The following is a 14292-nucleotide window of genomic DNA, read 5'->3' as shown; positions in this document are numbered from 1 at the left end:
GCTTTGTTCACTTCAAATCTGTCCAATTCTTCTCTTCTGGCATACCAAAAGAACACATACATTTCCCTCTGAACTTAACCACCTTCACTCCCAAACTATAACCAAAATATTTGCTGTATCCTTGCTGTCACCTTTTCCCAGGCTGTACTACCTTTTCCATTGGTGTCCATCGGGATACCTAGCACTCTAATTTCACTGTTTGAAGGCCCAACTTCTCCAAGTCCCCCCAGTTCCCAACTCCCATTATGGTGCTTTTTGATCTATTTAGTTTAGCCCCTCTCACTTCTCTGTACTCTGATATATGTTTTAGTATCCCTTCCATTGAAAGTCTCTATACATTTATATCACCCATGTATAATACACATTTTACTTCTTCCCCTCCTGGTATCTTTGCTCCACTTACAAATCTTATCTTTTCTTATTCTTGTGCTAACAGTTCCAAGCCATACACAAATAGTAGTGATGTCGGGGGGGCACCATTGCCTCACTGCTATATGGATTTTAAAGGCCCTGCTTAGGTGTCCATTAATTTGGACTTGACTTGCTACTTCTCTATACAATAATCTTATCCAACACATATATTTCTCTGGGAACCCTAATTTTCCTAGCACTTTGAATATGTAATCATGTTTCACTCTGTCATATACTTTTCTAAATCTAGGTTTGCTATAATTTGGAGCATATACATGAGACGTGTTAATATGCATTAGCCTAATTTAATGTGTATTAAGGGCACATGTCTACATGTGTGCTCCTTAAGGCACATTAAAAATGGCAAATTTAGGCATGATTAGTTAAAGTGCATTAATGCATGTGTAGATGCAACCCAGCACTAACTTTAGTGCCAGGTCTGCCCAGCCATTAGGGGCACATGGCAGGCTGCAGGGACTTGGCACTAACTTTAGTGCCAAGTTCCTGCATATGTAGACACCTGTCAAAAATCAGTTAGGGTGCTTGTTCATGTGATGAGGGCTTAGTTCAGTCTAGTTCTCCCTAAATTGAAATGGTGGGTTTTTAAAAACCCACTGTTTTCACTGTTTTAAATTAGGGAGAACTAAGCCAAACTAAACCCCCTTTGTGTGTACACAAGGATTAGGGGGCCTGATCCTTAGAGCCTACCTGTCTCTCCTATGGCAGGGCAGGTGAGCTGCCAGCAGACCAAGAGGTCACTTAGCTGCAGGGGACCCTTGTGCTTCCCTCCACAGTGGTGGCACCCCCCAGGTGGCACCTGCCCACTGGTACCTGGCCTGGGTGGTCCCGAGGGGCGCCACCACCGCAGAGAGGAGCACAGGGCCCCACGCAGCTCAGGGGCTGCGCAACCCGGCAGCAGCTTGTGCAGGCAGCCCCAATTGAAGAAGAAAAAAGAAAGCAGTGTGGAGCCTGATCTTTTTTTTTTTTTCTTCTAGAGTCCAAGGCTCAGTGTTTCCCTCTGCAGCTGCGGTGCCCCATGGTCAGCTCTTAGGCAGGCTGCTAGCAGGTGGGAGCTGCCCAGCTGGGGTGGGGGAGGTGGGGGGGAAGTGCGGCTGTGGAGGGAACCACTGGGCCCCTGCGCAGCTTGGTCTTCATGTATTATCTTCTGGAGGTTTTTCCTCATCCTCAAAGTCAGTGTCTTGGCCATAAACTTATAGTCCTTGTTAAGGAGTGTAATCAGTCTCCAGTTGTTCAGGAGTTCCTTTTCCCCTTTCTTGAAGAGTAAGATTACAACACATTTTGTAAAATCTCTCTCTGTCTCTCATGTTTTTACTATTTTCTTGAAAACCTCCATTATATCTCTTTCTACCCATGCCCAAAACTTCTTGTAAAATCCCATAGGTAGTCTGTCTGCTCCTCTTTTAAAGGTTTTTAAACACTCCTCCACTTCCTTTAAGCTTTTCTTTTCTTTTCTTCTAGCTTCTTTGCTTCCTCCTCCTCTTCAATCTCTTCCAAGAAATGCTTCATCTTCTTCCTGTCTATTTACTTCTTCTGATATAGCTCTGAATAAAAACCTCTCATTGCTTCCAACGCCTCCTCCTGCTTTTCCACCAGGGTACTAGGCCTGTGCAAAGCAGCAAGTATTTGATTTGGATTCAGATTTGCCTGATTCAGAGGGACAGTGATTCGATTCGGGGATTTGGATTACTGTCCTGATTCGATTTGGCCGATTTGGATTCGGAGATTCGGCGCTGATTTGGAGATTCAGCCATAGACTATAATGGGGAATCACTAAAATACCTATGTCATTTTTTTGCATATTTGGATGAAAACAGCCGAGATGGTAGCCCCTTCTGAGGGCATGAAGCCTGCCAAGTTTCAAGGAGATAGGTGCAGGGGTTTCTGTGAAAGTGCACCTCAAACTGTTGAAAGCAAAACTCGTATCCCTTGTGTGTGTTAAGGCAGAGAAGGATGAAGGCAACAGGGATGGTAGCCCCTCATGTGGGCATGAGGCCTGCCAGGTTTCAGCCAGCGGGGTGCAGGGGTTTCTGTGAAAGTGCACCTCAAGGTTCTGAAAGCAAATTAAAAAAAGCAAATAGGTGTGGAGTGAGGAGGGTGGCACTCACTCTGTCTGCAGGCGGAGCTTGGGGAACCCCAGCAGCAGGAGGTTGACCTTCAGGAACTTCAGCTGCTACACCAAACCAGGATCCAAGGAGGCGCTGGTGATGTTGTAACACCCCACCACAATGCTGAACACCCTCTTACTTGGAACACTGGTCAGTGGACAGGACAGGTGTCCCTGGGCAATCATGGCCAGATCCTACCACACCTGCCTGTGAGTTGCCCACTAGACCAAGGGGTTGCAGTGGTCAGCAGTGCAGCAGCTCCAAGTCCTCAGTGAGATAGGTAGCCACCGAGGCCTCCGCACTACCTGCCTGGATCCCAACATTGAAGCCATGCTCTTGGCCCACAATAACAGTGGCTGTGGTGGAGGAGATTGGCTTGTGATTGGAATACTGGAACGGGAAAGTGGATCCCCCTCTTCCACATCCCCCTACCTCTGCCCTTCTGCCTCCCTGACTCTGTTCACCAGCACCAGTGACTCTGTTCACCAGTCCAGTGACCAAGGGTTTTGCTGCTGCAGGCATTCACCTTCACCCTCAGGTCGCACATGCCCGCTGGCACGTGGACCATACTGGACCACAACAGATTCAGCCATTTGTTGATGCCCTCCTTCAGCTGCTTCACCAGTGCCTGCACCTCTAGTGAAAACAGCTTGCCTCAGCCAGAAACATCAATCCCCTGGAACTTCTCTGTTTCATTCTCAAACTCCTTCATTAGGGGGACTATTTGGCTATGGAGGGCATTGCCAGTGCTGAGGTTCTTGGGGGCCTTGAGGAATGGCTTGAGGACCACCAAGATCTGGGAGATGGTATCTCACTCTGTCTTGTTAAGGAGGCCACTGATCCCAATCTCCCCAACAAAGGCCATCTCATGGATGGCCTTATGTTGTTCCGCCAGCCTTTCCAGCATCAGATATATGGAGTTCCATTGAGTCTCCACACCCTGCATGATTTTGTGCTGTGGGATGCTCAGCTCTGCCTGTTTGTCCCACAGCATCTTGCCCCCTTGAGGCTCTGGTGGAAGTAGCCCACCACCTTCCTGCATTTTGAAATAAACTGGCTGGTAGTGATGACACCATCACTGGGAGCCCTGTCCCCCTCCAAGGCATCCTGACTACAAGGTGGAACTTGTGTGCCACACAATGGATGCCAACAAAGTCTGCCTTGACGTCTGCCTTGACCATATTGGCCCCATTGATGATGACCACAACCCACGGGTGAGCTCTCCCTGCCCAACGAGCCACCCCTGCACCATGCAGTTCATTGCCACCATAATCTTCCTTGACGTGTGGAACCCATCCGTCACCTCCACTTGAAGGAGAGCCCTGATACCCTGACTGATCGCATCAGTGCCCTTTGAGGAAGAGGTATGCATGATCTCCACCTTGGCTGCTCCAGATGTCCGAGGTAAAGTGCAAGACTACTTGTGGACCTGCCTTCTGCAGCTCCTTCCTCAAGTACTCCCTGCATGCTTCATACAGGGAGGGCACCACTATCTGGGTAAAGGTGGTGCTGCGGTCACTTGATACACTGGGGCCATGAGTGCCATGAGCTGCCTGAACGCGGGACGCTCAACAAAGGAGAAGGGCTGGCCATCCAGAGCAAGCATCACCCCAATACTCTGGGTGACCTCGCTCACCTTCGGAATGTGCCCCCCTTTGTGTCCACCTTTTCCCCACTGGCCCAGGGTGGCCTGCCTCTGCTTTTGGCCTGAGCCACTGCAGGCATGTGGCTGCATTTCCTGAATCAAAAGTAAATGTCTGTTCACTTCTGTTTCAATCTAATCTGTGCAGTTTAGACTAACCTGCAAAGACTGAATCGATTCAGCCTCAGGCTTTTTAACTGTCTGTATCTAGGTCCCTGTGACTTCCTGCCCCCTGCTCTCCACTGAGGGCTGGAGCCCAAGGGAGTTAGTGGCAGAAAGCTGCTCTCTAGCTCTGACTTTATTTGCCACCCCCGTTATCAGATTTCTTTGTCTGGACTTTCTGCCCCTGTGATTTCTTCCTTTCCCCTTCCTTTCTCTCTGGCTGTTTTCCTTGTTCCATCTCCACTTCTGTTGTTTGCTGGGTTCTTCCTTCTTCCACTTCCCCACTTCCATGTATTTTGATCCTTTGTTTGCTGTTCCCTCCTCCCCTTCCATTTTGTCTCCAGTTCTCTCTTATGCATCCTCTATTACAGAGATTCTGCTTCCTTTTGTCTCCATTTCTTCCCCACTACAGAGTCTCTACCATTTCTGTCCTGGTCTCCTCCCCCTTCTCTTCCTCACTGTCCCTTTCTGATTTTTGTGGTTCTTTGAGGGGCCTGACCTTGGTTGCAAAAGCTGTTGGGCACTTATCAAGTGTTCCTCCCCACCCCACAAACAGTGCATTTTATGAACTCCTGGCACTCTGCTGCTTTGTGCCCCGTCCCTTCACACCTGGAACACACTATGAGGGGACACTATGGAGCCAGGCACCTTTCCTTCCCACATCTGCTACATGGATTCATTTTCCCATGGTGTATTATAAAATCCTGATCTGGCCCTATCTGTACCACTGGCAGGAAGTGCTGCACCCTACTTGGGCTCCACTCATTTGGTTTTAACACTGCTTGAAGCCTCCAACACCCCATCCAAATACCATATTTGTCCCAAATACCGTATTTCTACCCACAGAACTCTGCACATATTTTTCCAGACACCTTTCTGTCTTCTGCCTCTAATATATCCCTATATACAATTGAAAAATAGTCACTCTTCCCCTTGATTGTTCTGCTGCTACAAACTTTAACCATTTTAAATTCCTCCCTCCCTCCCTCCTTCTGCTGTATATTTCTCCAAAAATTTGTCATACCCTTTTTTGTTCCAAGAAGTCAGTTGCCATATTTTTCAGTTAAAGAAGGCAATCATGCTAGGGAGGTGTTTGGCCTGCACCCCAAATATCTCCAACCCTATGTAGAGGGGTTGGCTTTTTTTGATTAGCTCAAATAATATTTTGTTTCCTGGGCACACTTGGCCCACAGGAAACCTCCTACTTCAATTAGTGTTCAACAACACAGTAACATAGTCCATAAAGAGGGATTCATAGTTCTGGGGTCTCTCCAGGCTCTGAGAAAGTGCTGCCAACTTTGTGCTGCTCCCTCAACACCACAGTGCAGTCCTCCTTCTCTCCCTCAAGTGAGCTCCCTCTCATAGCCTTGCATTGCTGCTACTTTTGATGACATCCGAGTGGGATAAGTGGATTGTTTCAGTCCCTCCATTATAAGCAAGTTCAGGGCAGAAGTTAGCAATGTGGTACTTATCATATTAATCACCAGTCTTTCAAGCACTCAGATCCCACTTCCTCAAGTTTATTTACCCTTTTTCCAATCTCCTCTGTACCTGTCCCATTTTCTTGATGTTCTTGACAGGTAATGGCAGAAAAATAGTCTTCCCCACCCCCTCCATTGTCTCTTTGCAGAACATATAAATTAAATATACACTAAGCGTTCCAAATTTGGCATTCCCCAGCCTCCTAATTCCCTGGCTTTTTATAGCTCCATTCTGGCTACCCTTTCTTTTTTACTTCCACCCCAAAAATGCGTATCTGTCTCTGTACCCTCCTTCTCTGTTGCCATGATGGTGGATACACAAGTCACATGTAAAGGATGACTGGGAAGAGTGCCATTTTCACCGCTTTACCTTTGAAAGATAGACAAAGTTCTACCACTCCATGATCCAAAGATCTGTCTCACTCTTGTCTCTAACTTTTCTTGCACTTCGTTCCATTCCCTTTGGCATCCACTGGGATTTCCAAGATCTTGATTATACATTCTATCACCTGCAGCCTGAACTTCTGTAAATTCTCCGTGCAGCCCAACTTCTGTAAATTCTCCCAATTCCCTACACCCATGAACATACTTTTCATCTTATTTAATTTTGCCCCGACACTTCACTGTAGTCCTCAGTATGCTTTAATACCCTCTCGATTAATACGTTGTCCTTCACCACCATGTTTACATCATCCATATATAATGTACATTTAACTTCTCCTCCTGTTATCTTCACAATACTTATCAGCTTATCATCACAAATTCTCTGTGCCAATGGCTCCATCATGCACACAAAAAGATAAGGGGACAGCAGGCATCCCTGTCTTACCCATTTGTATGGAACATGCTTTGCTCAAGTAACATTTTACCAGAACTTGACTTCCTGCTTTACTGTATAGCACTTTGACCCATCCAATCAACTTCACTGGAAGCCCCATCCTCCAAAATACATCAAAAATGAAATAATGTTCAACCCTATCTTAAGCTTTTTCCAGGTCTAGATTCATTATTACCATATTTCTTTTCCTCTCCTGCACATCCAATATGACATCTCTAATTAACCATAGGGTCTGGGATAGCTTTCTCTCAGGAATGACACGCATTTTTCTTGATGCATCACATCTGTTAAACTGGGGTGGGCAATTATTTGGGCTGGAGGACCACTTAGGGTGTTTCGGTGAGCTGTTGTGGGCTGGGTGGGTCAGCACCACCCTCCAATCCAGCCTGCAACAGCTCACCAAAACTCCCTAAGTGGTAGATTGCTAGATAGGTCTGCAAGCACTGGATGGATGAGTGGGTGGGGTCTCCATTAAGACTGGCTCAGGACCCCCATGGGCAGGACATAATTGGCCAGGTGGGTGAGATGGGCAGGGATTGGTGTCTGGAAGTGAGATGGAAGGACAGGCATGGGCTGGGCCCAGGTTCATGGGGTGATGACAGCAGAGGGCTGGGGAAGAACCGCAATCTTCTGTCCACATGATGGATCGTGACTGGCCTAACCTAGGAGGGGGTGGAGCACATGCCTGTGACCCAGCTGTCACTGCTCACATCCCAGCACAGGTATGCGCTGCAAGCCCTAGTACAGTGCAGCTGTGGAGCCACATGGCCCAGCAGAGCAAGGCAGCTTGATCGGGTCATAATCTGTCATGGCTTCCCTGAGTTGCCAGGCTGTGCCACTCTGCAGCTGTGCAGTACTGGGGTTGTCCATGTGTCTCTGTGCTGAGGCAGGGGTCACAGGTGTGTACTCTGTCCTCCTAGTTTGGGCTGGTCATGATCTACTGTGCAGGGAACAGAGCACAGCCCCACACTGTCACCACCCTGCAATCCTGGCCCTGGACCCCATGGGCACAACCAGATGAGCATGGAAGTTTGGTTCCCTAGGGACAACTAGCAGCAGCGCATCTTGCACTGCTGGTACTTGTCCCTGGGGAACACCCATGCCACACGTGCTTTGGCGTGCGGCAAGTTGCCCTGGGTGGCATAAGGAAGACTGGGACCAGCACTGGGTTGGCCCCAACAGCCTTAAGTGGGGTCCTGGGGTCCTCCTGGGGCTGCAGCCATGGTGAGTCTGCCACACAGATCCTGGCTGTCAGCTGCAGCATGGCTCCAGGCAGCCCAGCTCCATTTTTCAGTAGTGTGCGCTGGCCGAGCGTGCGTTGCACCATTTTTCCCCCCCCATTTCTTTTTTATCCCTGGATAACAAAACCAATGGAAAAAAATCCAGTGCAGCACACACTTGGGCAGCATGCCCTTGCAGCATGGAGAATGCTGGATTGTGTGGTATGTGGCACTGCAAACATATCTGCAGCACCACATACCACACAACTGAGTTCATCGGGATGCGCCCCACCTGCCCATCGCACTCCCAGATGCCGCTACCCACCTGCAGTCTTATCCCCTCCACCTGGTTGACTGCATCTGGCCTGCAGGAATCCCAGGTCAGTCTTCATGGAGACCCCACCCACCCAGTCCATCCAGCGCCTGCTATGGTGGGTGCAGGGCAGACAGGCCAGGGGCCTGGGCAGCAGGGACAGGTCTGGTGGTGGTGGCAACACTGGGAGCAGCAGCCAGACGGAGCCACCACTACTGGTGCTGCCAGGAAGTGGAGTTAGGTCGCTATGCTGCCCCAGCCCTCCTGTGCACCCAGGGGTGGTGGGACCAGCCACATGTACCATGGCCTGGGATGCTCCCTAAGCCTGGGCCAGGCGGGGCCAAGGGACCCACTGTGCACCGGATAAAATCCCTTGACGGGCTGAATCCAGCCCACGGGCCATATTTTGCTCACCCCTTTGCTAAACAGTCACACATTTTTTGGCCAATACTTTTGTCATCAATTTGTCATCTATGTTTAAAAGGGTCATTGGCCTTCTGTTGCCTAAGAAGTCTTGCTTTCCCTGATTAAATATAATTACCACAGCTTCTGTAAAATTCTCCCCTATCTTCCATTATTTCCCAGTATGGCTCTATTATATCTGTCACCAGCCACTGCTAAAATTTTTCATAGAAATCCACCAGAAGTCTGTTTCCTCCTGGTGCCTTCCCCCTTGCAAGTTTTTAAGCAGTCCACCTCTCACACTTAACTTATCCACTTTTTGTTTCTTTCCATGTTCTATCCCTCCCTTTATCCCCTCAAGGAACACCTTCATTTGTCCATTATCCACTCCCCCATCTTTTGTACAACACTTCATAAAACTCTGCTGCCACATCCATCACCTTCACACTCTCTTCTATTTGGATTCCTTTTTCAGTTCCTCCTGCTTTCAGTTCCTTCCTTCTTTCCCTCAAGTTCACTGAAAAATACTTATATCATCCTTCCCCCTTCTCCACCCAATGTGTTTTGGTCAGAAAGATTCTGTCATCCATTTTCCTTTTGAACCATTCTTCAGTCCATCGCTTTATATCTTCCAATTCTTCTTTCACTCTTACTGCCTCCTTTAATAATTCCTGCTTCTTTTCCTGCATTTCTTCTAGCTCTTCCACCCTCTTCTTCACTTCTCTCCAACCAATATTGCTGAAAAATTCTCTTGGTACTCACTTTCTATCCCAGAGCTTCTGTAATATCTCTTCAGCGTTCTCCATCTCCATCCTTTATACAGTTCCACATATTCCTGACAGGTCTTCTTATATTGTAATAACTGCACATTTAACTTCCACATCCTTTTCTCCCTACCTTCATTTTTTCTAAACTCATTTCCATTCTCAGCATCTGATGATCACTGAAGGTCACAACTGAGATCTCCTTTCCAGTCCCGAGCCCATTTGACATTAATATAAAATCAATCCTCAATACTTGTCTCCCACTCAGTTCCACTCTTGTAATCACCTTCTCACTGGCCCATACATCTTTTAAACCTCTTTCATTATATTAATCCATACTTTTGACAAGCTGTCTAGCTTTCCCTTCCCTCCATCCCCTCTCCTATCCCCTTTCTCAATAATGCAATTGAAATCCCCCACCAAAATTTGCTGCCTACCTTCACCTACATGCACCTCTAATTTCTTAAACAGAGCAATCCTTCCTTCTCTTTCAGCTGGTGCATATATATTAAAAATCTCTAATACTTCCTTTGCAAATTCCACCACCATCTGTTGCAATCTCCCTTCCAATCACTTCCACTTGCCACACTTCCACTTCCTCACTCTTGACCAAAACTGTGACTCCAGCTGCTGTGTTTGTATCTGACCCTACCCACCATGATGGTCCCCATCTCTTTACAAAATGCTTATAATCCCTCTGCCATGGGATTACACACTCCTGAAAACATATTATAGCCACTTTTACCCCACTCAGTATTGACATAATCTTATCCCACCACTTCCTTGATAACACACTCCTGACATTCATAGATGCAAGACAACAATGTTATGCTTGCCCATTTAAATTTCTCCCCCCTCTTCTTTCTCCCCCCTCCACCTTCTTTTTTCTAAGCTTCATAGCATGTGATTTCTTTCTTTTCCCAATTTGACTCTCTTCTTTCTCCTGCTCTATCCTCACTCCTCCTTCTTCCTGTTTGTTCTCTCGTCTTGCCCTTCTGACTCCTCTGTCTCAAGTCACTTGTCCCACTTATTTTTTCTTCTCTCCCCTCCTTTGTTGCCAGCTGCACCATGTCACCTATTAAAATTTCACTCTCTTCCTCCCCAGTTCTTCCTTCTTATGGTGTTATCTCCACTGTCACACATTCTGACTCAACATCTTCTTCCTTACTTTCCCTTTTCTGTCTCTACTGGTCCTCTGTAGATGTAGCTTTATTTGAGAAAGACCATGGGCATCAGCACTGTAAGCATCCTTCTTTCCTGCAAATAACACACTTTAGTATTTCTTGGCACTCCGCCACCAACACTAACCAGATGCACTAGTCTAAGACAGGGTGCAACATAAGGATTCTGAGTGAACTGTATACAATTTCATGGCTCACCATGACTTGAAAAAGAGTTGGCAGTGAGGAGAATTGTACTTAATGGGCACTAGCATATCTCTTATTCAGATTGGCTGCATTAACCTATCCTTGTGGTTGGTTCCCATCACAAAAATTGTAAGGAAGGGAACAGAATGGTGCTGGTGACAAACTTCACAGAAGGACAAGTGAAAAAGGTGTAGAGGGTGGTGGCTAAGAAACAATAGAAAGGGGAGCATGCTGATCTATGTTGGCTGATTGTGAAAAATATCTTGCCAGTGAGAGGGTGCAATATAAATGGCATTTGTTTATATCAGTAACTTATCCAAGGGAGAGATGCCAGGAAAAAGAAATGGTGGGACATGTGTTTTGGGAACATACACATGCAAAGGGTATGTGGGAAATGGAACATCTCTTTTTGAGGTCACAAAAATAATTCAGTCCTTATCAAAAGAGATGGTATTATATGGATTCATACCAAAGGGGCCTGAGGAAACAATATTGAGAACACTGTTAGCATGTGTTAAAACCAGTATATGGAAAGTAAGAAACCTCTGGGTATTTAAGGGGTTGGCTTTCACTGAGAGTGCCTGAAGTTGGGACTGTATGAACTGAAACTACATTGACTGGGACAAGGTAAGGGGTTGGCTTTCACTGAGAGTGCCTGAACTTGGGACTGTATGACCTGAAACTACATTGACTGGGACAAGCAAGAAATTGGAGAAGAGGCAGCAGAAAGAAATGGAGGAAAAAGGAATGGTCACATTTATTCCACTGAACTAAAAGAGAGGAGTCCCAAAGATGTTACAGGAGTTTTTAGAACAGATTTTATAGAGGGAATTTAAATGATAGTTATGGGGTTCCTTATGAAGAAGTAAAGTTTTTTTTAGGGGTTTAGGTGGGAAGTAGATGTAGGTTGTTAAGGTTTTTAACATATGTAGGTTTATCATTTGTTATTTTGTTATATGAAGTTCTGTTAAAATGATGCTTAATAAGTGAAGTTTTGTACATGTAGAATGATAAATGTGTTTTCAATTAAAAAAGGGCCACGTGTTTTATAGTTATGCTCTGTGTTAGGTGCATTTAATTAACTTCATAGTTGGTTTCCATTGCTGAGCACATGCTGCTTTTGGCAGCAGTTTAATGCTAGACATTATATAATGAGGTTTCCTTGTATGTCATTATAAGAAGAGGGGCTTTTTTCCCCATGCCAGTTGGCGGGGGAAGGACCTCATCTTGTATTTGAGCTAATGTGGCAGCTGACTATGAAAGTGGTAAATTTCTCCACCTATGTGGAGACTCAGAGTTCCACTTATAGGAGTGAGAGAGACCTGATCTTTGTACACCAATTAATTCCACTGGGCAAGCCATTTTCTAGCATGAATATCAATATAATTCAACAGGGCATTAATGAAAGGTAAGTTAGTTCATTCTCAACTACTGGTTTCTGGATAATTTTGAATAATTGCCTTTAATGGGAAGTATGAGAAAGAGCTCTTTGCCTGTAGTAACAGCAAAGTACTGACAAACCTCCTTGCAAAGATTGATGGCATCACATTGTTTTTGACCATCTCCACTGTAGCCAGGAAGACAGTTACAGGAAACCTGTGGAAGGAAAAAACAAAGCTATTTTGTGGGGGCAGACACAGCACAGAATATGTACATCAATGAAGCAGGACTGAGGGGTGAGAAGAGCATATTTCATACACATACTCCATTCATTCATGCCCAGGTCATTAAAATTACCTAAGAAAACACCTAGCCTTTGGCCATTGGAACTTATTTAGCCCCAAACACAGTTATGACTTCTTAGAAAGCGAACCTTCTTTCATTATTTAATTACAACAAGTAGATCCTTTTATAGGAAAGATAAAAACTTAGTGTGGAGGGCTTTAAATTAGGTTTGCTGGGGGATGGAGACCAAAGCCCTGAGGTAAGTGGGGAAATGGATTACCTAAACGAGGTGCAAGCAGGAGGGTGCAACAGGGGAGGCCTTCTCATTCTTCCTAAGAAAGTAGGGCAATCAACTAGTTATCTCAGGTGTCTGTACACAGATGCATAGAGCCTGGGAAACAAGCAGGATGAATTGGAAGTCATCACACAGTCACAGAACTATGATGTGACTGGAATAACAGAGACTTGGTGGGATAGCTTTTATAACTGAAGCACTATCATAGATAAGTGCAGACTGTTCAGAAAAGACAGGCAGGGGAGAAGAAAAGAAGTTGCACTTTATGTAAAAGAGCTGTATGATTCCTCAGGGCTCTAGTATGAGACTGGAGATAGACCTATTGGAAGTCTCTGGGTTAGGGTCAGAGGAGAGAACAAAAAGGGTGATGTTGTGGTAGGTGTCTGCTATAGACCACCAGACTAGGAGGATGAGGTGGATGAGGCTTTCTTCAAAAAGCTAGCAGAAGCTTCCTGATCACAGGCCCTGGTTCTCACGGGGGGCTTCAATCACCCTGACATCTGGCCATTATCTTTGATGATCAGGGGAGGTCCCAGATGATTGAAACAGAGCAAATATAGTGTCCACCTTTAAGAAAGTGAGAAAGCAAGATTTGGGAAACTACAGGCCAGTCAGCCTCACCTCAGTCTCTGGAAAAATTATAGAGCAGGTCCTCATGGAATCCATTTCTAAGCACTTGGAGGAGAAGAGGGTGATTAGGGACAGTCAGCATGAATTCACCAAGGACAAGTCATGCCTAACCGCCCTGATTTCCTTTTATGATAAGATAATTGACTCTGTGGATGCAGGGAAAGCAGTGGACAGAATATACCTTGACTTTAGCAAGGCTTTTGATATAGTCTCCCATGGCATTCTTGTAAGTAAGCTGCGGAAGTATGGGTTAGATGAATGGACTATAAGGTGAATAGAAAGTTGGCTGGATCATGAGGCTCAACAGGTAGTAATCAATGGTTCAGGGCATTTTTACATGTGCTTCAAGTGTGGGGGTGGGGTGCTTAAATTAAATTAATTATTAGAGAGGCTCCAAGAGCTGCTCTAATTTACAGCACCTGAAGTATCTTGTATATCAGTGTCCCTGCACTTCAAAAAGGTGGCTGGGGTACTTTATCTAACGCTTGTTGAATAAACTTTAGTTACAGTGCCCCTGCCACCATTTTGAAGCACAGGGATGCTAATGCATGAGTGTGGTGGTGCACCTGTGGGTGCTTGCCACTTTGAGGGCTGGTGCAGGCTGTAGAGAGCCTGAAAGGGGAGTGGGAGAAAGACACCCCTCCTTGGAAGGATTTTAAGGGTGAAGGTGGGTGCTTGTCACTTTAAGGGCTTGAGCAGGCTGTGAGGCAGTCTGCAGGTGACTGCAGAGCCAATCAGGCAGTCACAAGACAGCCAGCAGGCCACTTGATTGGACCTGGGCTGAGGAGCCTCAGTATAAGAGCAGGCCCGGAGGTGCTGAGCCAGCAGTTGGTGTAGGGATGTTGCTGAGGTAACATCACCCGCCTGAGATCTGCTGCTCCCAGGAACTTCTGTAGGTCTAGAGTAGGAACTATGGGGATGAAGGAGGTTCCTAGGGACCCAGTGGGGTCTCAAGCCCCAGAGAGAAGGCTTTAGG

The 14292-nt window shown here is 46.3% G+C and overlaps 1 protein-coding gene across 8 annotated transcripts in view; it reads right to left on the bottom strand.

Moving 5' to 3' along the window:
• STAB1 (stabilin 1) overlaps positions 1-14292 on the bottom strand; it is a 231239-nt gene that overhangs the window by 69268 nt on the left and 147679 nt on the right. For all 8 annotated transcript variants that reach the window (XM_025209654.1, XM_025209653.1, XM_025209656.1 and 5 more), the window contains one exon: positions 12248-12322. In XM_025209654.1, the coding sequence (XP_025065439.1) occupies positions 12248-12322 (75 nt within the window). The remainder of the gene's footprint in view (positions 1-12247; positions 12323-14292) is intronic.

This window comes from Alligator sinensis, unplaced genomic scaffold (assembly GCF_000455745.1).
Source record: "Alligator sinensis unplaced genomic scaffold, ASM45574v1 scaffold487_1, whole genome shotgun sequence".
Lineage (NCBI taxonomy): Eukaryota > Metazoa > Chordata > Crocodylia > Alligatoridae > Alligator > Alligator sinensis.
This window is presented reverse-complemented; position numbering and strand designations above follow the sequence as displayed.